Below are 24,720 nucleotides of genomic sequence, written 5' to 3' on the forward strand. Positions count from 1 at the left end.
AGTAGTGTTGGTTTAAAGTTCGTGTGGTGAGATGGGTGAATTGAGTAAAGCTCCATTGGTGCCAGGATGAAAATATGTTTAGCGTGTAGAAGGTTGATGTTGGCTCCAGGGCTGATTTGAGAGTTAATTTGCTGGCCTACGGCTGCGCACCCGTCGCGAGCAGGCCGAGCTTGAGGGCGGTGCGGAGTGGCAGCGTGACGGCCACTGCGCGGCCGAGGCCGTCGTATGCAGGACAGTCCCGGTGACTGCGGGCAAACAACGAACGCTATTTTAAGACAATCACTCAAATCAAGGGTTATTAATGTCCTATGAGACAATAATTTCGGGAAATTTATCATGATCATTTCATAAAATTACAATGCAATCTATAAGTTCACGGAGAAATGAACATCTGAAGTCAACTTTCAGCCGAGTCTCGACATTTTTTGTGAAATGTACAAGTGTCCCGAATATCCCTGATTTTTTCAGTCAAAATTAACTAAGAAATTTTTTTCGCTAGGTTATTTGCCATTTCATTCGATAAGTCTGGCTCCCAAAGTTTTGTTCAACTGCCGCCCTCGTAGGCGTCCGTGTCGTCGAGGAGACAAGTTCTGCCTTCACCTAAATTCTGAACAAAAAAATAGTAACTTAACTTATGAAACAACGCGAATATTCTACTTAAGACATTAATTCAGTACATCTTTCATTCCCTAAGTAGGTAAAAATTAATATCACTTAGTGATCTCTGGTTCATCTTACAAGAATTGGGACTTTGAATTGTGTTTTTTTAAACAATGGACTTTGAATTGTGGATTACAATGAATTTAATCCTTGTAGACTCACGAATATCCTCATGTGTACACACGAGAATAAACACTACTATGAATTTCATCACTAACAAGCTGAGATTGCTGAGATACAAGGCTCTACTCACCCTAATCAGGTTTGGCAGCAGACTGCCTGCTCAGGTTGTCCCAAGTGTTTGGGTCAACAACCTGCAATATAAATAATCACTGATGAACAACATGCTTGCGATCAACTAAGACAAAATCGGTAGCGCAACAAAGGCAGGAAAATGTATGAATCCGAAAAAAAATTTGTTAATGAAGACACCATATTCATTGGATGAAATATCAGGTAATTTTCTTACATAGGAAGAAATAATAACAGGACCCACCCACTCGGGAAACACTTCACACTAACATTCCGATAGTGAGGCAATATTCTGACATATGAACAACGAAGAACTTGACGAACTCGCTCGGAAACCCTCCGTAATAACGTTTGAATAACAAGGCAATATACCTTGCCTTGGCTGTAAGTAGCTCTTCCGCGGCCGCCACTGAAGCAGCTGCGCAGAGGCCAGGAGGCAGGACCTCGCTCCCGCAAGTAAGGCCCCAAGAGGCGCCAGAATTTCATGTCGTTTGCAGGGAAGTCCGGGCAGCCGAGCACCTCGTGGGTCCAGCCAGGGGCAAATATTGCCGCTGATAAACCGCGATTTCGGATGACCTCCAATGCCTGCATCAATTATTTGAACCGAATAAAGCTGAGAGACAAATGTCTAAAGCGATACTAGCACGTCTAGTAGGACGTGACCGTACACGACGGGAAAAGCCGTTTTCAGGCAGCCGCCTGAAACTACCCCATATGTGTCAGAGTTTCGGGTGCGACCGGCCATTGTTCCGGTCGCCAACTTTAGTCTTAGTTGAACTGAATATATGACTATATTCAACTAAATGATTTAATACGCAGATATAGTCATAAGTGATTGACGTGGAGGTTCAGTTAGTCAGAAGCAGCACTGTGCACCTTGATCGTGTGCTTGAGTGACATTCATACAGTCTGACTGAATTTACACTTTCCCTTTACCAAGTTTTACTGCAGCAACCTGTTCACGTAGGTAGGGAAATTTTACATTCAGTCGGGCTCCAACATTTGCCACTACTCAATCGTTCATTTTTTGTTCATTATAGTAGGAGATATTCCTTGGTCTCTGTGTATGGGTTAAATCTTGGAGACCGACCAAGACGACCAAGGCCGACCAGAGACCGGCCGCGAATCCGGCCGTTCATTTCCATGAAGGGAATTTGTACCTATGGCTTTTAGCAAATAATCACTTGGGCAACTCTGCCCTGTAGCAGGCTTGCGCACGGAAAGGAGTCTGAAAGAGATGCTGGTATTCGGCAATGCTGGCCTCTCGCAAGCATCCCCTCGCGGCGCAGTAGCTCTCAAGCTCGGAATGCTCGCGGTGCAATAGCCCTCAAGCTCGGCAAACTCGCGGCGCAGGAACTCTCAAGCTCGGCCTGCTCGCGAGCAGGCCGAGCTTGACAGCTACTGCGCCGCGAGCAGGCCGTGACCTATAATGAACTCTATCATGATGCAAATTTTTCTCAAAACCGCACCAAAAAATAACTTGGAAATATAATACCTGAAAAATAGCACAAATTTAGAAAATTTGCTTGAAGAACTTACTCATGCCAAACAAATTCAGTCGGAACGTAATCTCCTCGAAAACTGTAAACTCCGCGAATGGCAACACGAGTGCATTTCACATTTGCGGCAGCAAGGGCCAAGACAAATTTGTTGGTATTACGATAAACGCGGAAATTCCGGCAAAAGTTTTGTCGGAAACATCTTAGAACTTTTGTACCGGTATATTAAATTAAACACCTTGGACCAACAAACAATAGTACCCATTGAGAATTTTGAAAGCCCCAAAGGATTTGTGGTCGACCTCCCACGAGGATCAAATGCCGACAATTACATAGTCTTGGAAAATCTCAAAAATGGAATTGTATTGACGGCAGGAAAAACCCGCCAATTCAAAGCAGTGCCCGTTGTGGTGTTTTCTAATGATAGGCCTCGAGTAAACGCCCTGTCGGCTGACAGAATATGCGTACATATCCTGCAGCGAGAGGATTTGGAGCCGGCAGACCTTGAGCTGCAGCGCTCCTGCTGCACGACTTCACTCAGTACGAGGGGGTGGAGGTGTATTGCAGCTCTGATTACCCACGTTTGTCCACTGCTTTGCGCTTGTTTCATCGCTACCCTCACAGATGTCGGATGGTGGTGACGCAACCTGTATTTTATCCGCCTCATTTACAGCTATTCTAACAGGGAATACAAAGCAATATAGAGGCGATGGAGACGAGAAATCTTGAGTCATCGAATTACGGCTCGTGGTCGTTAGAATGGCGGGAGCCGACACGATATTAGTCCATTAGGCCTTAGTTTAGCAAGAATTCCTTCAATTCTTTTATTTGCCTCTCTAAATTTTCAACACGTTCTTCCGTCGCGCTGCAGCTATGTTTGATGACGGCATTTTTGACCTCATTTTTTATCAATGTAGTACAATGTAGCAGAGAGTAAATCCCTTCTACCAAGTCGTCCATCGTCCTATAAAGATTTTCAATCTTGACCTCGACTTTCATCATTGCCATAAGGGCCATGGTTGACACGCGGTTTCCTTCATTTTCTGAGAGCTCTATGATTTCATGGCAATGCTTTTGAAGCATGCCGGTGCTGCGTTTTCCATTTTTAATTACAAGGTCTACTATTTCTCCTAGTTTACCTTCATATTGTACATCATCCCTTATGATACGACGTTTGCGTCTCTCATTATCCTCGCGTTTGCCGTCCGATGATCGGGATCCAGATTTCGCCATGTGACACGTTGGATCTGGTCGCATCGTCCTAACCTCCCAGGCTAGTGAGGTTGGTCGCTGTGGGGGAGGCGTGTTCTCATACTCCCACTTGATCAGCAGCCACTCGATGAGCTTACGGAAGTCTTTCGTGTAACGCTCAAGCATCAAAATGGCTTCCTGTAAAAACGTGAGGTACGGTAATAAAAGAAAGTTACTGTAATGTTTCTATTAGTTCAGGTTCAAACGGACGAGTTTATTGATTCATTGACGGTAACTTCCAATTGGGTGTTTGGGTCATTAGGCTTGGTCCAAGTTCAAAGTTTTATTAAAGTAGAACAGTAGAACAGCAGAACAGAGCAGAGGAGGGAAGTTCTCCNCATCAGAATGGCTAGATATAAAATAGGAGAAATTAATAAGCAATCACACCCAAGAAATTAGAGCCAATTCAGCTCGAGAATCAAAATGTCATCCTGGAAAAGGATGAGGAAAAACAGAGTAACTACATTTGCCATATATGAGCATAATTTGAGATTGAAAGTGTTATAACGACAAAAATATTATGTCATTATAAATAATATATATGCTATAATGACCAAGTTATATTCGTCCTTATAGGTGGTTGGAGTTATACAATCTGTGGATATTCGGGCTTCCGGCATCCACAGCTTTTTGGCCAAAAACACATCATTATTTCCACATTATTAGATGACGTAGTCATCATTCGATGGTGATTTACTAAATCTTTGTTAATTAGGGCTACCTCTCGACAACCGAGGCTCCATTAACTAGCTTGATAAGCATTCCTCCTATGTCGATTGCTAGCTACCGGAATGCAATTGATCACATAAAATTTACTGGAATTAAGTGGGATATTATTGTGATTAATATGTGCATCTTAAGGTGTTTCGAATTCATGTTTTCACAGTTACAAGTGACATGATTATAAGATCGTTGTCGCGGAAATCTGGCGCTGCTACATGTTTTTTTTTTTTTGTAGTAAAGCCACGTGTTTTGATAATGACTGTTTAGTTATTGTTAAAATCTGAACTAAAACTAAAAATTATTGCTTAGTTATGTTTAATAACTAAAACTAATGACTGTTTAGTTATTGCTAATAACTAAACAATAACTAAAAGTTATTGTTAATAACTGCGAAAATTATGTTTACAGTATTTATGATTCGATGCTCGAAATACGTAACGTTGCATTTATATTTCTTACACTATACCATGTTATAAATAAATCAGTAACATTTTTTCCTCTCCTGTAAGGAAGAGGGATTTTGTATTTATTGATAAATGATAACTACCATTGATGCAAATATATTTCACAATCACGAAGGTTAATATTTACTATCAACCCACTTGACGCCATATAAAAAAATATAGCTTGACGGTCAACAAAAATCCTTAAAACGGAATATTTGATTGGTGATGAAAAACATTACAATTTTGCTGTGAACTTGTACTGGTTGACGATATAATTTGACTTAAATCCACACTTTAGACAACTTAGATCGGATACTTTTTTGTACGAAGAGACCAATTTAGATACGCATAACTGTCTATTTTCAGCAAAGTTAATGATTAATAAACATGGTAAAGTTTTTTTAATTAAATTTGCTCCTGCTTCTTCTCCGCGTAACGAACGGCCAGGTTCAGTTGCTGATTTGTAGCTACACTTCTGAGTTCTGAGTGGCTTGCATTCTGCAGATCGGTTAATGAACGTGAAATTATTGCCACTACACGAAGCAATCGTTGAGTGAAGCAAACTTGAATTTCTTACGATGTGACGTCGTTTTTGTGTATATTTTTAATCTGACCTCTCGACAATCGTGTCAAGCCTAAAATTCCTCTATTTTCTGAATAAAGTTCAAACACGTACCATTGGCAGCTTATTTACCCAATTGAAGCTCCTTTACTGGACATAAGCGGAATAAATTTCAGATGTTGAGCGTTCTATTTGTCGAAAAGCGTTGTTGGGTTCTATGTTATTAAGTCAACTCTCCTCCCTTGTGAATCAAGTCACGTAAAATTCACGAATCGGCAACAGGCCATGGACCTATTTCTTCAGTGCCGACACTTCTATTCTATTCTAACATATAGGAACTTCACAATCAATGCCGCTCCCCCATTTGGTTCTCAGAATTTACATTTAATTTGCAATTGCTACTAAGTTTTGTAAAAGATGAACTGCGATAATAAATTAGTTATTAAATGTATTTCAGATTAGTTTATGCGAGAACTCATCTTAAATTAATCTTATGTCATAAAAAAATCAAACTCCAGTCACAGTATGGACATATTGAAGGATAAGAACGATGAGCCTTGAACCATTTCGGCATTTATTTAAGGTACACTCGCTTAAAACTACAAAGCTTCGTACTATACACGTTTCGTCTGAGTAACACGACGCAAAAAAAGTAATACATGGGTGGTTGTTTAAAAGTCAAGTTCTGCAGGTTAGACGTCTTGGAGATTCCGTCTACACAAATGACGTTACGTGGTTTCACTCAATGCCAAAACAGAAGGCTCAAGCATTATCAAATTGTTGTCGTGTACTTCCAACACGTGCAAAAAAATTATTTCAACACAAAAATAAATTCCTTATTTAATCGTCAATCCTATTGCAGTAAGTATTTTCAATTAACGTCAGAAACTACTCGAAATTCATCAGTCGTAAGTATTTGATTGACGCCTGATAATACAGTGAACAAGATGCAGTTTCATATTGATCAGGTGACAACGATCGTGTCGAACAGAAATTCACTTCAAATATATATAGGAGCCAAATAAATCGAATATGAAATACAGTTTGGTTTTATTGAAATTTGGTCACGTACTGAATGAATCGAACATGAAAAAAAGTTAGGTTTCACAGAAATTTGGTCACGTACCGAGGCAATTGCGTAAACGTTCGAAACTAGCCTCGCTTGATTTACACAATCCGCAAAGGAATGGTAAGCATAAAAATACTTGGAGAGATTATGTCACCGCATTATGACCTTATGTGACGGTATCAAGCTGCAATCTCCGGAGCAGAGAAACATTTTGTTCCTTACAAAATAAAGGGTATTCAAAACCGTCCTTGTCCTAATTAAGTAGCGTTGATTTAACAAGGCTATAAAATTAATGTTTTTTGCCAAAGACATGCAGAAAAGATATAATTCGAAAACTTATGAACATCCTAAACGAATAGTAGAATAATTTAAATAGTCTTATTTCTACTTTAAATCGACGGTACAAAAAAGCTACAAGAGTGAGGCAGAAGTCCACTATTCTGGCTGTGATGAACAAGATGAGGTTTTCGGTTGATTGCATGACACCGGAAAATTAACGGCATTTAAGTCTACATATCCAAAAGTTTGAGTGACTGCAACTAGCTATCTACACTTGGTAGTTGCACAGATCATTAACTCGCTACTGCAAGTGAGGCCAGCAGGTTGACATTCCTAGTGCAAAATTTAGTCTTTCCCAGATATAATATATATTTTTTTTGGGGGGGGGGGTTCCAGAGAAAAATGTCAGTAGTTAAGTGTTCGCAATAAAGACACTTTAATACTTCAGGGGAAAATCTCAGTTGTGAAGTATTCGCAAAAAAAGCCGCTTAAATACCACGAAAAGCATTTCTGAGTTGGATAGAAAATCAATCTTGTCCTGCCAAGCGCGGATGACATCTCAAGGTTCACAACAACAACGAAAGGGGAGAAAAATTAACGCCGCTGAATGAAGAACAAGGAAATAATAGGAACCTTATGATATAATGAAATAATATGCACAGTTAAATACATTCGCAATTAACAACAGTATTTCAAAAATATTAAGTGACGCTTCCAAAGTATCCTCTAGAACACAAGGTTGCAGAATAATGGCTCATATCACAGAACTAATCAAACGAACAGCTGTTATTCAGAGATCGACGGAACGTTCTTATGAACGGTTCAATTAAGAAACAAGTTAAATGAATCCTATATCATGAACAATTCCTCTTAACAGCTATTCTAACTGGGAATACAAAGCAGAAGATGTGAATCCGCGATGGTTTGCCATGACCAACATGCCCTTGTGGTAAATAGATTATCAAGCCACAAAAACATGCTTTTCCATTGATGCTAGCATTTCAGTGGGAAGTGTCGTTTGTAATCTGTTGTTATTCTGGTATGGTCAATGTGAGCCAATAACTCTACATTTTTCTCCAATAGAGACAAATGTTTCAAGAAAGATCCAGTAACTTCTCTCATTAAACCTACCTTCTTATTCAAATCTTAATGCCAAATATGCTGGACGAATACAATAACGGAACCACGGGATAGTTTCACGATACCATAAAGCGATGCAAACAAGTACATTTTTAAGATTAAAAACCGCAGCAAAATCAAAAAAACATATAAATAAATAGGACTAAATTGTTTATCTAAGTCCACCCTCCGTCTCCCAGAGTAGAAATTACACAAAGATGCACGCTTCTTATTCATTTTTTATCTTTCCTAAATTCTTGATATCTATAAACAGGAACGATCGGGATACTTCAGCTTTAATACATAGAGCATAATTAGCAAACTTGAGGCTAAAAGTTCGGTGGCTTAAAGCATACCAAATCCTTGGCTGTATTTAATGGCCTTCATGAGTCTGTCCTTGAGCTTCTCTTTGCTGCCGTACTCGGGCAGTAGGAGGACGTTGAAGCACGTGTGAGCCGTCGGCAACCTGGCAAGGGAGAGAATAGTTCATACTTGCCATATTATACTGTGTTATATTATACTGTAACATATATAAAAAAACGGTACGGTATATATAATATACTTCGTTTTAATACAGTAAGTATAGAAATAAACACTATACAATCGTAGTATACATACTTAAACTTATGTCATACATGATAAATAACTTTTTTGCAGATTAGACATTTACCTTCCATAATATGAACTGCGAGAACTACACGATATGAATCATTTTCAGAAACCACAACAGTTATATCAATATATGATGAGTTGCAATGATGGAAATGTTACTTCAATTACCCATATTAACGTTGCAGGTAAAAAAGCAAATGGTTATGATGGAAATATACTCAACTCGTCATCACTCATGAATAAACAAAAATGTAAAGATTGAAATACTCTTAAATAGCTGCCAATGATGTACATAAAAATGAATACGGTATATCAGAAGAGCCTCACCTGTCAGTGTCAGGACCATGCCTGGCGATGACGAGCTTGAGGTGCGCCAGTCCCCCCACCGGAGCCCTCGCCGACCCCGTGGCAAACTGCAGCAGCTGCATCTGCTCGTCTGCCGTCATGCCGTTCACCACCTCCCAGAACCACGTGATGATGGGCGTCGTGCTGCTGTAGCCGTCGTACTCGGCGCTCTTCTCCAGCTGACTGAAGTCGTAACGCTGCACAATAACAGAACGAAAGTTATACTAATAATGAGGGATGTACATAACTGCATGATAATACTAATAATACAATGAGGCATTGTGAGTAACTCGATTGAATGTATGGAAGATTTATTGAGATAAATGGCAATGTCATAAGGCTGCACAATAATTCAAGGGGCCTTGTAACGTCACGTGAATGTATCAAGGATGAGATCGAAATGGCTTCGTTTTTGAATTGTTACAGGTGTTTTGAGGGAAGAAAAATCTTTTTCAAGCAAGAGAATGGATTAATTGAAATTGATTACGAGCCAGGGTATAAAACAGGTCATTTAGTCCAACAAAATTAGGCTATGCAGCCGAAATAATATACCTAGAAATAATATACCTACATATGTAGATTCATGTTTATTTACTTCTTTGCTGGGACTGACTCCCTCACAATTGTTCCTTGGATAGAATTCAATATCGAGAGTGAGAATTTACCCAGGACGAACTATTTTTGTCCAATAATTCATGTTCGTGTCTAAAGTAGCCATTTTCAGCAATACAAGTTCTTGCAAGCAGAATTTCGAGTTCATGAAGACTAAAGAGTTTCGTGAGCGGATATTTGTGTTTTGTGAGAGGTGCAGAGCAGAAGCTCGAGTTCGTCGCAGAAGTTAGAGTTCGTCAAGATGGGCGAGCTTCGTGAGCGGGTGTTACCTTAGAACCGTGAAGCAGAAGTTCGAGTTCGTCGGGACGGAAGTGTTTTGTGAACGGGGATTCATGTTTCGCGAGAGGCGCAGAGCAGAAGCTAGAGTTCGTCAGGACGGAAGCATCGTGAGAGGATATACGTGTTACCCGAGAGCTGCAGAGCAAAAGCTCGAGTTTGTCAGGACAGAAAACTTATGTGAGCGGGGATTCGTGTTACCTGAGAGCCGCAGAGCAAAAGCTCAAGTTCGTCAGGACGGAAGAGTTTCGTGAGCGGAGATTCGTCAGTGACCATCAGGAAGCCACGCAGGAAGGGACGGAACTGTTCCTCCACCATGCCATTCAGCAGCCACGCGCTGTACATTGAAACGAACTCCTGGCAATCGGAGGGTCGGCGTTAAAAAACTTACTATTTGAATGAAAATGAAAAAAATTGCTGGATTTGAAATAACTGATAAATCAAGTAGTTGAAAAATATAGCCAAACAATTGAAATTCATATTTTGGCGACATAAAAATTTATTATCATCAATCAAGTTACGAATCTCAGAAATTAAATGATTTTCCAATAACATATGCACACACCTAGGTATCCTGAATGATATCGTCAACTAAGGTATAGTGCTAAAAATATTTGTAATTACCACCTTGGCTACCAAAATTACCATTTTGTGTGGCACTTCATCTGATCAAATTAGGACTTACATGTTTATTATGTTGACCAACCATGATGTTTTCACCGTCTTCTTTCAAGTTGTGCCACAAGACATCACCAAAAACATCTTGACCTAGACATGATCAACAACACTGCAGCTATCACTTAGTTATTAAAATATCAAGACATCTTGTCCTTTGTCTTGGCATATGTCCTTTGTTTTAGCATAGACGTCATCTGTTTTTATCCTTTCGTGTCTTTTTTAGCCACTTGTAAAGTGCCCTCGAAGTTCGATCCGAACGAGACGCCACGACAATGTCTTCGTGGAATAATAATAATAATAATAATAATAATAATAATAATAACACCAACGCACGGGATTGTGGTGTTGCAGATCATGGAAGGTGCCGGGCTTGCCGCAGAGTTTCTTATAGAGCACAGGAGGAAGATGCAGGTCCAAGATAACGTTGTTGTAAATAGCGAGGCCGAGCACTAGGCCCACTAGTGAGAACTGAGCTTCGCTTTCAAACGACCGGGGGTTGAACCAAACCAGCTGAGTCTCGGGCTGCACGCAGAACATGCCTGCACAGCACACAACCTATGTTAGTGGCAGATTATATTTATTGTGTCCTGAAATAATCCAAATATTTTAGAACCTTTAGCATATTCTAACATACCAGAAAATAATAGAAATACATTGGAACCTCTGTAATTTTTTATTACGTTAGAAAATGATCTGAATACATTGGTATCTGACATATTCTAACGTGTTAACAGGTTGAACTGATGGAGCAAAACATTCATGAAAAGCGTGCTACGAAGATTTTAAATAAGATTTTAATATATAAATTTTTTAATATATAATTTTTTCAAAATTATTTATTCTGTTAATTGATTCATGCATTGCCTATGACTTCACACAAGTGTGCAAAATTTCAGATCAATCAGACAGGTAAAAGTGTGTCAAATATCAGTTATAAGATTTGTAGCTGGCAAAATTATTAAATTAAAAAAAATTATTAAATTAAAAATTTTTTTTTTTTTTAAATCTTTTATTTTGACATTTGATTCATGCATTTTGATTCATGCACACGTGCTTTTAACAAGTGTGCTGTTTACTTGCCGCTCTATGAGTTATGATAAAAAATATTTTTAAATAAAATAAAAATATTGTTTGTGTCACGCTGAGTAATTCCATTTGAAAGTGTCGAGGCTGATCTCATGGCCATGTTTTTACTGCGCTATGACTCCCGTGCAAATTTGTTGCCATTAGTTTCAGGCGCGCAACTTTGAAGTCGATGCTGATGGGAGCAAAACTCTTTCTGTCAAATCGCACGAGTTGGTGCTTCAGGGTACTTTCAAAACTCGCTAAGTGAACGTAAGTACTTACGCTCTGTTTTCTTGTCTATGATTGGTGGACTTTGCTTGAAAGGCCGTCCATGATTGGCTGATGAACTCGCGATCTCGTAACTTTTTTTTTTTGAAAGTATAGGCCCAGAGGTCGTCGTTATGAGGGCCGTATCGTCCAACTTTGACCGTGTTGTAAAACGAGGGTGATTCGCCGTGGACAAGTCGAGGCGAGTCTTTCATTTCTATCTTTGCAACGAAGCATGTTTTTCACACTCGGCTTGAAGTTGGTTTCTTCTAGTTTCAAGGAAATTAGATGAAAAAGTCATCAATTACATTTCTATCTTTGCAACGAAGCATGTTTTTCACAATCTGCTTGAAGTTGTTTTCTTCTAGTATCTAGGAAATTAGATGGAATTTGTCTAAGTCGTCATAGCATGAAGGGAAGTTTTAATGGGTAATAATTTTATGTTATCACGTGTATATTTACGTGATTAAAATGGTATAGCTAATCCATGTATGAAAATTTTAAACTACATGCATCTGGCAGTAGTGTTTAGGAGACCATATTTACCTTGTTAACCTAGTTGTTATGATGTTATTTTATGTAATTAACTACGACATTAAAACTAATTAACGATAATCATATCGCGCATTCAATTCTATTCCAATATGATTCTGAATAAACTTTTTTATCACATTCGATTAATGCATGCATAAGCGCTTAGTCTTGCATAAATATTTTCGTTGTCCGCTAGAGCGGCTACTTCGATAAATTTCGGCGCTGATCGTTACTTGGTCTGTAATTAGTATATTTTTGAAACTAGGAACATTTCTTTTAGATTTGGACCCTTAGGTGGTTGGGGTTACACAATCTGTGGATATTCAGGCTTCCGGCGTCGACAGCTTTCTTGGCCAAAAATCCATCATTATTTCCACATTATTAAATGACGTAGTCATCATTCGATAGTGATTTACTAAATCTTTGTTAATTAGGGCTACCTCTCGACAACCGAGGCTCCATTAACTAGCTTGATAAGCATTCCTCCATATGTCGATTACTAGCTACCGGAATGCAATTGATAACATAAAATTTACTAGAATTAAGAGGGATATTATTGAGATTAATATGTGCATCTTCCGGTGTCTCGAATTCATGTTTTCACATATACAAGTGACATGATTAAAAGATCGTTGTCGCGGAAGTCTGGCGCTGCTACATATTTTTTTTTTTAGTAAAGCCTCGTGTTTTGATAATGACTGTTTATTTATTGAATGAGCTTTTGATAATAACTATGAAATGTTATAAGTTTTTATGTGATTCGATGCTCGAAATACGTAACGTTGCGTTTTTATTTCTTACACTATACCTTGTTATAAATAAATCAGTAACTTTTTTCCTCCCCTGTAAGGAAGAGGGATTTTGAATTTATTGAAAACTACAACTGATGCAGATATATTTCTCAATCACGAAGGTTAATCTTTACTGTCAGCTGACTTGACGCCATATAAACAATATAGCTTAACGGTTAATAAAATTGGTTAAAACGGAATATTTGACTAGTGATAAGAAACATTAAAATTTTGCTATGAACCTATACTGGTTGACGATCAAATTTAATTTAAATCCACATTTTAGACAACTTAGATCGGTTATTTTTTTGTACGAAGAGACCAATTTAGTTGCGTATAACTGTCTATTTCCAGCAAAGTTAATAATTAATAAACATGAGGTTTTTTTAAATTAAATTTTAAATTTGCTCCTGCTTCTTCTTCGCGTTAGGAACGGCCAGGTACAGTTTCCCAGGTAGTTACACTTGAGTGGCATGCATTCTGCAGATCGGTTAATGAACGTGAAATTAGACTTCATTATTAATAATAATAATAATAATAGCGGTTCCAGCGTTTATTAGGCCGTAGGCCTGTCGCTGATTCTTAACATAGCAGAATATTCATAGCTTGTTGCGGTCTCGAACGCGCAACTCACTGATTCAATTCTGCTGTGCTTAACCGCCCGGCCTCCTCGCCGATACTGACCAGAAACAGAAAACTGAAGCTCCTTTACGGGATATAAGCGGAGTAAAATTCAAATGTTGAGCGTTTACTCTGGTCTAATGTCCTACCGTAAAAGTACTCCATAATCAATGCAGCTCTCCCATTTGGTTCGCAGAATTTTACTTTGAATTTGCAATTGCTACGAAGTTTTGTAAAAGACTAACTACGACAATGAATTAGATATTAAATTCACTTCTAATTAGTTTGTGCGAAAACTCGTCTTAAATGAATCTTATGTCATANGGGGGGGTCCAGGGAAAATGTCATTTGTGAAGTATTCGCAAAGAAGCTACTTAAATACAAACTTTTCGTGTGGAGTCATGAAAAGCATTTCTGAGTTGGATAGAAAATCAATCTTGTCCTGCCAAGCGCAGATGACATCTCAAGGTTCACAATAGAACAACAAAAGGGGAGAAAAATTAACGCCGCTGAATGAAGAACAAGGAAATATTAGGAGCCTTATGATATAATGAAATAATAGGCACACTTAAAATACTTTCGCAAGTAGCAGCGGTATTTCAAAAAAATATTAAGTGACGCTTCCTACGTATCCTCTAGAACACAAGGTTGCAGAATAATGGCTCATATCACAGAACTAATCAAACGAGCAGCTGTTATGCAGAGATCGACGGAACGTTCTTATGAACGGTTTAATTAATAAGCAAGTTAAATGAATCCTATATCATGAACAATTCCTCTTAACAGCCTCATTTACAGCTATTCTAACAGGGAATACAAAGCAGAAGATGTGAATCCGCGATTGTTTGCCATGACCAACATGCCCTTGCGGTAAATAGATTACTATCAAGCCACAAAAACATGTTTTTCCATTGATGCTAGCATTTCAGTGGGAAGTGTCGTTTGTAATCTGTTGTTATTCTGGTATGGTCAATGTGTGCCAATAACTCTATTTTTTTTTCAATAGAGACAAATGTTTTAGGAAAGAAGTAACTTTTCTCATTAAACCTACTTTCTTATTCAAATCTTAATACCAAATATGCTGGACGAATACAACAACGGAACCACGGGATAGTTTCACGATACCATAAAGCGATGCAAACAAGTACATTTTTAAGATTAAAAACCGCAGCAAAATCAAGAAAAACATATAAATAAATAGGACTAAATTGTTTATCCAAGTCCACCCTCGACTGTTCCGTCTCCAGAGTAGTAGGACTAAATTATTTATCTAAGTCCACTCTCCGTCTCCAGAGTAGAAATTACACAAAGATGCACGCTTCTCAATCATTTTTTATCCTTCCTAAATTCTTGATATCTATAAACAGGAACGATCGGGATACTTCAGCTTTAATACTTAGAGCTAAATTAGCAAACTTGAGGCTAAAAGTTCGGTTGCTTAAAGCATACCAAATCCTTGGCTGTATTTAATGGCTTTCATGAGTCTGTCCTTAAGCTTCTCTTTGCTGCCGTACTCTGGCAGCAGGAGGACGTTGAAGCACGTGTGCGCCGTCGGCAACCTGGCAAGGGAGAGAATAGTTTATACTTGCCATATTATACTGTGTTATAACATTATACTGTATACCCGGTATATAAATTGTATATAATATTATATCTTGTTTTAATATAGTAAGTTAAGAATATAAATACTTTACAATCGTAGTATAGATGCTTACTTATCATGCCATACATGATAAGTAACTTTTTACAAATTAGACATTCACCTTCCATAATATGAACTGCGAGAACTATATACAGGATATGAATCATTTTTAGAAACCATAACAGTGATATCAATAGATGGTGAGTTGCAATGATGGAAATGTTACTTCAATTACCCATATTAACGTTACAAAAAAAAAAATATAACTCGGTACTCGCTGCAGTGAGTGACAGAGAGCGCATTTTCTCGTCGACGAAAACGTGAAGTCACGGACGGACAGACAGACAGACGGACGGACATGGCGCGCACAATAGTGCATATTTTCCATAAATGAGAAAATGCGCTAAAAAGTAAAATGCTATGATGGAAATATACTCAACTCGTCATCACTCTCATGAATAAACAAAAAATGTAAAGATTGAAATACTCTTAAATCGCTGCCAATGCTGTACATAAAAATGACTACCTATATCAGAAGAGCCTCACCTGTCAGTGTCAGGACCATGCCTGGCGATGACGAGCTTGAGGTGCGCCAGTCCCCCCACCGGAGCCCTCGCCGACCCCGTGGCGAACTGCAGCAGCTGCATCTGCTCGTCTGCCGTCATGCCGTTCACCACCTCCCAGAACCACGTGATGATGGGCGTCGTGCTGCTGTAGCCGTCGTACTCGGCGCTCTTCTCCAGCTGACTGAAGTCGTAACGCTGCACAATTACAGAACGAAAGTTATACTAATAATGAGGGATGTACATAACTGCATGATAATACTAATAATACAATGAGGGATGTGAGTAACTCGATTGAATGTATGGAAGATTTATTGAGATAAATGGCAATGTCATAAGGCTGCACAATAATTCAAGGGACCTTGTAACGTCACGTGAATGTATCAAGGATGAGATCGAAATGGCTTCGTTTTTGAATTGTTACAGGTGTTTTGAGGGAAGAAAAATCTTTTTCAAGCAAGAGAATGGATTAATTGAAATTGATTACGAGCCAGGGTATAAAACAGGTCATTTAGTCCAACAAAATTAGGCTATGCAGCCGAAATAATATACCTAGAAATAATATACCTACATATGTAGATTCATGTTTATTTACTTCTTTGCTGGGACTGACTCCCTCACAATTGTTCCTTGGATAGAATTCAATATCGAGAGTGAGAATTTACCCAGGACGAACTATTTTTGTCCAATAATTCATGTTCGTGTCTAAAGTAGCCATTTTCAGCAATACAAGTTCTTGCAAGCAGAATTTCGAGTTCATGAAGACTAAAGAGTTTCGTGAGCGGATATTTGTGTTTTGTGAGAGGTGCAGAGCAGAAGCTCGAGTTCGTCGCAGAAGTTAGAGTTCGTCAAGATGGGCGAGCTTCGTGAGCGGGTGTTACCTTAGAACCGTGAAGCAGAAGTTCGAGTTCGTCGGGACGGAAGTGTTTTGTGAACGGGGATTCATGTTTCGCGAGAGGCGCAGAGCAGAAGCTAGAGTTCGTCAGGACGGAAGCATCGTGAGAGGATATACGTGTTACCCGAGAGCTGCAGAGCAAAAGCTCGAGTTTGTCAGGACAGAAAACTTATGTGAGCAGGGATTCGTGTTACCTGAGAGCCNAATACATTGGTATCTGACATATTCTAACGTGTTAACAGGTTGAACTGATGGAGCAAAACATTCATGAAAAGCGTGCTACGAAGATTTTAAATAAGGAATTAGGCGTTAAAAATGTATGAATTTATGGTAAATGGCTACATAAGCTGAAGAGTTAATTCAAGAAACACAAACACAAGTATTACCTACGCATTTGAAGAAGTGCCGTAATTAATTCAGCCACAAATTATATTTTTTAAACAACCTACATGTTCATCTAGACGAGAAACAGCTTGAGACCCATGTCTTGTTAGCCAAAACGGGATAATTTGGGACAAGTAGGTTACAGTAGTGGCCACAAAAAAGATTTACCACTCTTTGTCAGTATTCATTCATCTCATACATGTGAAACAGCGCTAATTACAGTGGGAAACTTTCAAATTCCTCAACCTAAACTAAGATTTATATAATCAAGATCAATTTATAAGTTGTCGACATCGTAGAATTGCCAAGTTATACCCAGTAGTTCAGTAGGTAATGCTGGTGGTTTTGATACAAAAAAATTAATATTGTACCCTATACTTATTGCCGACGTTTCTCCCAGGAAAATATACACACAATACCTTCCCTTATCAACCTTTATTGCAGCCTGATTTTCAAAGCGGTTTACCAAAGTCGGGGCAGAAAAGCTGCTCGGTGATGAGCTGGAAGAACTCTTTGCTGACGCCGCCCTCGTCGATGCCTTGCTCGCCCTCAAACTCCACCACCAACTGCTTGCGCAGGTCAGCTGGGCTCTGCATCGCCACCACCTCCAGCTGAACAGAACACATCCAAACAACAAGTTAATAAACGTACGTACATGACAAATAATGTGCATCAATTACGACGGAAACCAGTGACTATTATCATCACCTAGACCAGCGCGTCCGTGATGATCTGGTCGCGTTGGTTCCTACCTCGACCAGCGCGTCCGTAATGATCTGGTCACGATGGTTCCTACCTCGACCAGCGCGTCCGTGAGTCCGTGATGATCTGGTCGCGATGGTTCCTACCTCGACCAGCGCGTCCGTGATGATCTGGTCGCGATGGTTCCTACCACGACCAGCGCGTCCGTGATGATCTAGTCGCGATGGTTCCTACCTCGACCAGAGCGTCCGTGATGATCTGATCGCGATGGTTCTTACCTCGACCAGAGCGTCCGTGATGATCTGGTCGCGATGGTTCCTACCTCGACCAGCGCGTTCGTGATGATCTGGTGGCGATGGTTCCTACCTCGACCAGCGCGTTCGTGATGATCTGGTCGCGATGGTTCCTACCTCGACCAGCGCGTCCGTGATGATCTGGTCGCGTCGCACGCGCAGCCTGAGGTATGGCGTGGAGGGAAGGCCGTCGGTGATGTTGTGGAAGACGGACATGCGCCGCTCTGAGTACATGCGAATGCGGTTGTCGTAGTACAGCGCCAAAGCCTACACATGAAAAAACGGATAGAATTCGATATTGTAAATATTAGATTGTTTCACAAAATAATATTGTAAAACGAAGATTGTCCTGCAATGGTGAATTGGCAGTTGGCAGAACTAATGGATATCACTTCAATGTCTAAAAATTGTTTTACAAAATAATTTTTTTAGATGATGATTTTGTGCAATACGTACCACCTACATAGTACATTAGCAGGTAGTACATGTAGGTTAAAATTATAAAGCTCAAAAAAGTCTTCATGGAAAAATGACGTATGTAGCACTAATAGAAATATACCTACTATATAATTTGATAAAGTGAATTATGAGAGCAACTGCCCAAAATACAAAAGGTGGTAAAAAATCTTTCTAATTATTATTATCACTCTACAAAGCAATTATCGGGGCATCTGATTCAAACGAACTTTGAGGGCATGTTTTACATAAGTTATTTGCAAGCAAAAAATAAAAAGACATAAGAAAGGATAACAAATGGATAAAAATGACTAAGCATTTGATTCATAGGCTCTACTAAATACCTAGTTCCATCTTTAGGCAACAACAAAACACCGGCAACAAAGAAGCCGACAGACCATTCCAAGTTCTGAAGGTGGCAACTGAGAATGATGACCATGTTGATCAAAAATAACTCTCATCAATGAAAAAAACAATTCATCAGAAGCTGAGTGCAGATAACGTTATCTCACCTTAGTGGCAGGAGTGAGGATGTAGGGGTGATGGAGAAAGCTGAATTTATCAGCTCCAGACTTGTAGAAAGCATAGTCTTTATCAACCTCAAGTTGTTCGCTTAGAAATTCATCATAGAACTCAGCAAAAGGAACGGCAGGCTTGAGCGAGTCAAGGGGGTGCACGCCTAGCAGGGAGCTCAGAGGGTCGAAGACAGGATATGGAGGCACAAATGGTGTTTTGTCTCCCTCATTGCCTGCACATCAACGAGAGTTATTAACTTAAGAAGACAGGATATGGAGGCACAAACGGTGTTTTGTCTCCATCATTGCCTGCACATCAACGCCAATCATTAACTTAAGAAGATAGAATATGGAGGCACGAACAGTGTTTTCTCTTCTTCGTTTCTTGCACATCAATCCTCAAACTAAGGAACCAGCAACTCATAGATCCATTGAGACACTATAACATCAATGTCATGATAATTTTTTCACCACCGGTATACCAGGTATGCATGTATTTAAATGTACTGTCAATTAATAGAATTGATGGTAATATCTACAATATAGGCAGTGGCTGATGCCCTTCAATAATAGTGACATTAACTCCAACAAGGATTGCAAGTTAATGCAATGCCTAATAATAATAATGATTTGAATACTGATTCGACAGGTAGGCATGCAAATTTATTGCGTTGTTACATTACTAAACACTTATTATAAAGTAGTTAGTCCTACAGATTTAATCCCTAGTAGGTAATGAATTACCGGAGAACAATGAAGACGAGCAATTTGAGGTGACGGGCAGCATGTCCCTGAGCAGCGGCAGCTCGACCTCCCCAGCCAGGATGCTTGCCATGAACACCAAGTGCATGGACTTGGTGGCGTTGCAGATGGTCTTCTCATACTGCGTGCTTTGGAAGGTTATTAGTTAAACTCATTATTAGGTTCAGTGATAACAATACATAAATATATATACTAAAAATATGGTATAAAAAATATACTTGACTCCTTGACAATTATAATGCATTCTCTGGTCATTAATTGTAAGCATATACCTATATAGGTATTCCTTTTCAACAGGGTCATTAGTGATATCGCAACTTTGTTTTGATAAATAGGCAAAAAATACCTACATTCATTGACTCGATCATTGATAATGATTTACATTTCTGACCGATTTATTTGTATGAAATACATTCTTTATAGGTTCTAAGGTAGGTATAGATGCATTATCATGCATTATTTTTTAATGATATGCTCTAGGTCTAGTTCATCCATGAAAATACATTGCATGCATGAAACACGAGGTCAACAGAGCAATAATAAGCCGACACTGCAAGAGACACTTGCATAATTCACTCATGATAAAATGTGTAGGTATAGATTATTAAGAAATCAACCCCAAACAATATGGCATTTGTCTACTACCAATAGTGACCATGGTAAGTTTTTTATAATAAATATTTTCTGAAATACAACTTATAACACCTTATTCAAAGCCTAATTATTTCCATTATTGATATTCCAAAACTTGAAAGTATTTACTTTAAAAAAGTAAAAACATTTGAAAATCAGACATTAATTAAATGAATAATGCAATTAAAACAAGAAACTCACTTTTCATATTCAGCACCAATGCCAGATTCAGTAGTGATGAGCTTGATGGTAATGAGGTGATGGAAGGCAGAAACAAACAAGTCCATTCTTTCAGTGCTCCAATTCTTTGCAATGTGTACAACAAGAATAGCTTTCTGCCTCTCTCCCAGCAGAGTGAAGAACTCGCATAGGGGCTCCAACAATGATTCCGTGTAGTCATTATCATGTATGAAACATGGATTTTCTAACAAAATTATTAAAACATCTACTATTTTGAGATCCAGTTGAAACTCACTTCTTGATGCTTTGAACTTGATAGCAAAGTGATCTTTTAACAACCTTATTTGAGCATTTAGTAAAGTGCTAACATACTCGCATTCTGGTACAGACTTCAATAGCGCATATGATTTATGTAGATCTTCAAAATCTATAGAAGCTTCAGGAAATGTTTCTTTGAGCACAGTGTAGCCAATAGCAGAATTCTTAATTGAAGTTTCTTCAACAATAGGCAATCCTAGGACTTTTGAAACTTTTTCCTCACCAGACATAGAATCATCATTATCTTTACTAGATGAGGGCTTGACTTCCATTGCATTACTACTTCTATCAACATCTTCATTGCTTAAGGCTACATTACTAGTGTCCATTTGCATGCATTCATCCAAATTTTCAGATTCAGTTTTATCCACAAAGCTATCAGTTTGGAAATATTTATTTGAGTCATCACAGGACATTGAATCACTTTCAGCAGTAGAATCGATATCCTTGTCAAGATCAATTTCATTTGATTGAAATTTTTCTTTAGAGCTCATCTCAATAGGAGATGCACAAACTGAAGCCATTTCTTCTCCTTCTCTTAGGGAAGAAAATTGATCACCCAATTGAGAATCTGAGTCAATGATCATTGGCTGAGTCTCAGAGGTTCCTTGAGCCAATAAACAAGGCTCAATTATGTCTGCTGATAAGTTTTTATGGACTTTTTTAGGAAAGCTATTTTTTAGTGGAATCTCATTTGAAAAAACTGCCCACAACAGCATCCGGAGCTTAGCAAAATTGCCCTGAGATTTGCACTGATCCATAGTGTAAACAAGAAGCTCATAGCTTAAACCTCCTTCCTGTGCTTCATTCTCATCCTTCTTTCCTTTCTTTATTCCATATATATTCTTAGATTGTTTGGCTACTTTTTTTAAAACAAGTTCATCATGAGATGGGTTGTCAGGTTGCGCATCAACTGAAGTTCTAGGAGATATTTTAGATCCATATGATGACGATCCACTGCTGCTGCCAGTTTCTGGAGAAGCAGCAAAAGATACAACACGATTTCTAGAAGCATTAGAGGATGTGGATTCCTCCTGGTCTTTTGTGAAGACCAAACACTCGGGAGCATGAGAGGAGAACAGCTCAAGGGCTTTGACAGCTGCTTCATCACTGTGCAGAGGTGTCATCTGTAACAAATGGGAATACATTAGTTGAAAAAAGAATCAAGCTAAAGGCATGCCATGAAAGTAACAAGATTAAAAGGAAAAACCTAGCTAGAGCTTCAGTAAATCGAGAGAAACAGAAATTTTTAATATCTGTAAATCAAACAAAAGATCTTGATTTTAAAACAATGCTTGAAAGAACAATGAATTTCTGGACAAGACTTCTTTACTAGCTTGGTTAAACTCTATGGTTAAATATATATATATATATCTATATTATATTGTTAAATATAAATTTCATATATACGGTACATATATATATATATATAAATTAGTATTAGATGGCAGAGTTTAATAGTTTATACACGTACGATTGATGACCAGAGAATTAGTTGACTTATATTAATTAATTAGTTGACTTGGATTACATTCGGGTGATTGCAGTAACAACTACGACATTGGACAGCCGTTTCTCCTACCACCAGAGACAAGCTCAAAACCAGACCAGGTCTCAAAGTATTACTGTTGAGCAGCATCATCTCAAGATCGTCGATGTATTCGACAGGCTCAGTTACACCCTCGGCAACAAAATCAAAACCCGGACTATACCGAGCAACGGCTACAGCAAAAAAGCGAGAGTTCTCCAAGAGGCCAGTGTGTTCTATAAATTTTACTTCAAAGAAGGTTGTAGACTTCTTCACGTTATGGATTACATTGGAGTTATTGGAGTGGCAACTGCGACATTGAACTGCCGTTTCTCCTACCACCAGAGACAAGCTCACTACCATACCAGGTCTCAAAGCATCATTAACAAGCAAGTTCATCTCAAAATCGTCGATGAATTCAACAGGCTTTGTGACACTCTTGACAACAATGTCAAATTCCAAACTAAACGCAACAAAGGCCCCTGCAAAAACGCGGGAGTTATCCGAGAGGCCGGTGTAGTCTATAAATTTTGCTTCAAAGAAGGTTGTAGACTTCTTCATGTTTTAGACAACATCGGACAAATTGGACTAACAATCAAGACACCGAGCCACTGTATTGTTAGCTACCTTCAAACTGGAGGGCAGGTGAACTACGCGAGACAAGCTCACAGCCATATACCGTCACTCGCATTGTGCTGAAGGTACTCACCAGCATCATGATCATGCAGTGGCCCGACAACAACCAACCGGCGACAGCTGAACCTCTCATCTCTACAGATTGGACTCCAGCTATTTTCTGACTACCGGATTTGTCTGAACTCTGAAAGAATTTTCCGAGTAATTTTTGGTCCAAAATTTTACTGTTGTATCCTAGTTACTTATATTATGTACTTATTTCCACCAAAATTTCAATGTATAATGCTTCTTTAACTTGAAAATGAATGTTTGTTGCATTCGAAACATCGTGAATAAAGAAAAACTACTTCCTGAAACTTGCCTTTTTATCTACCGTCATCTGAAGAAAAGTTCCACTCCCTGATAATATAAGTCAACTAATTCTCTGGTCATCAATCGTACGTGTATAAAATATATATATAAAGGTATAATTTTGCTCTGACCTTTCCTGATGACACACAATTGACATTTTGACAGCTTGAGCTTCCACATCCTTGAGTGAGGGAAAGATGGTAGTGAAGAATTTTTCTTTCTGCAGTCTTCTTGACATCATCAGCATTGCCAGATGGAGCTGACGTTTGTTTGTTGGACTTATCACAGTCATCACTATTGTTGTCATGATCAACAGCATCTCCAAGACCAGTATCTGGCATTGCAGTCTGAATGAGCACAAGCTACGGTACCAAAATGACTGAAACAGACATTAAAATAGCATTAAACATTATTGGGCTTCTGATAAATGATTGGTACCATCAAACGGGGCAATAAGAGATGGGCGGTTGCCAAGCGTGGAAAACGTCTACCTTTAGAGCCGCAACTAGAGGTTTCCTGCCATTTCCAGAACCATGAGATTTCCGCCAGATGAATTCCTCCCTATCTAATAGTTACGTAACAAAAGTGCACAGTTAAGCCACAAGATTCCAGTTGTAGTAAAAATTCATCACGTTGGAGCCACGAGATTTCAGGAACAAGTAGGAAAATTCCAATCCTGGCAGTTGCAGCGTAAATAAAATAGGGACAGTACTCATGAGTCCCGACATTTGGAGAAATGTTGTAGCAACTAAACTAATTGGAATATTGCAAAACTAAAAAAAGTAGTGCAAAGTTAAACATTTTTCCTATTTATATAGCATAAAGCAAGTTAAGAAATCATATATTTGCCACCTCTAAAAAATCTCTGAATCAAAGTGTGGGAAGTGAGATTTTGGAAGAGTACCTACCTACCTCTGCAGTCTGCTAAGCTAAGGTCTGTAGCAAAATGCAAAAATAATATTTGCCACATTAAAAAATTTTATTTACATCAAAGTTGTTCACAGGTACCTTACTGGCTTAAAAACATACTTGATAAATTTGCTTAACTCATTAAAAAAAAAAATGATGGCCATTTCCGCACGACAGGGCAATAAGCAATATTCCCCCAGGGCCCGCCACCCGGGGTAATAACTTAATAAGGGGCACCCCGGGCCCGCCGGGCACCAGGCACCAGCACCCGCACCCCTAAAAATGCATTTTC

The 24,720-nt window shown here is 38.9% G+C and overlaps 1 protein-coding gene across 1 annotated transcript; it reads right to left on the reverse strand.

Annotated features, from left to right (window-relative positions):
* Nucleotides 1-8,054: 8,054 nt before the first annotated feature.
* LOC108669029 (ubiquitin-protein ligase E3A) lies at nt 8,055-23,964 on the reverse strand. The gene is made up of 11 exons (XM_018156311.2): nt 23,651-23,964; nt 20,708-22,131; nt 19,856-20,001; nt 19,109-19,344; nt 18,258-18,407; nt 17,612-17,756; nt 10,647-10,922; nt 10,391-10,473; nt 9,907-10,062; nt 8,800-9,014; nt 8,055-8,326 (listed from the first exon to the last, which is right to left on the reverse strand). Exons 1-11 carry the CDS (start codon nt 23,858-23,860, stop codon nt 8,206-8,208), a joined length of 3,162 nt encoding a protein of 1,053 aa, XP_018011800.1. The 5' UTR covers nt 23,861-23,964; the 3' UTR covers nt 8,055-8,205.
* Nucleotides 23,965-24,720: the final 756 nt, after the last annotated feature.

This window comes from Hyalella azteca, unplaced genomic scaffold (assembly GCF_000764305.2).
Source record: "Hyalella azteca isolate HAZT.00-mixed unplaced genomic scaffold, Hazt_2.0.2 contig6127, whole genome shotgun sequence".
NCBI lineage: Eukaryota > Metazoa > Arthropoda > Malacostraca > Amphipoda > Hyalellidae > Hyalella > Hyalella azteca.

Excerpts from the sequence above, each read along its gene's own strand:
- LOC108669029 (XM_018156311.2), bottom strand. The coding sequence starts at position 23,860 with ATGCCAGATACTGGTCTTGGAGATGCTGTTGATCATGACAACAATAGT. Across the intron at positions 10,923-17,611 it reads GCTTTTCTGCCCCGACTTTG|GCATGTTCTGCGTGCAGCCC; the intron begins GTAAACCGCTTT and ends TGTGCTGTGCAG. Across the intron at positions 8,327-8,799 it reads CATGGTCCTGACACTGACAG|GTTGCCGACGGCTCACACGT; the intron begins GTGAGGCTCTTC and ends CTCCCTTGCCAG.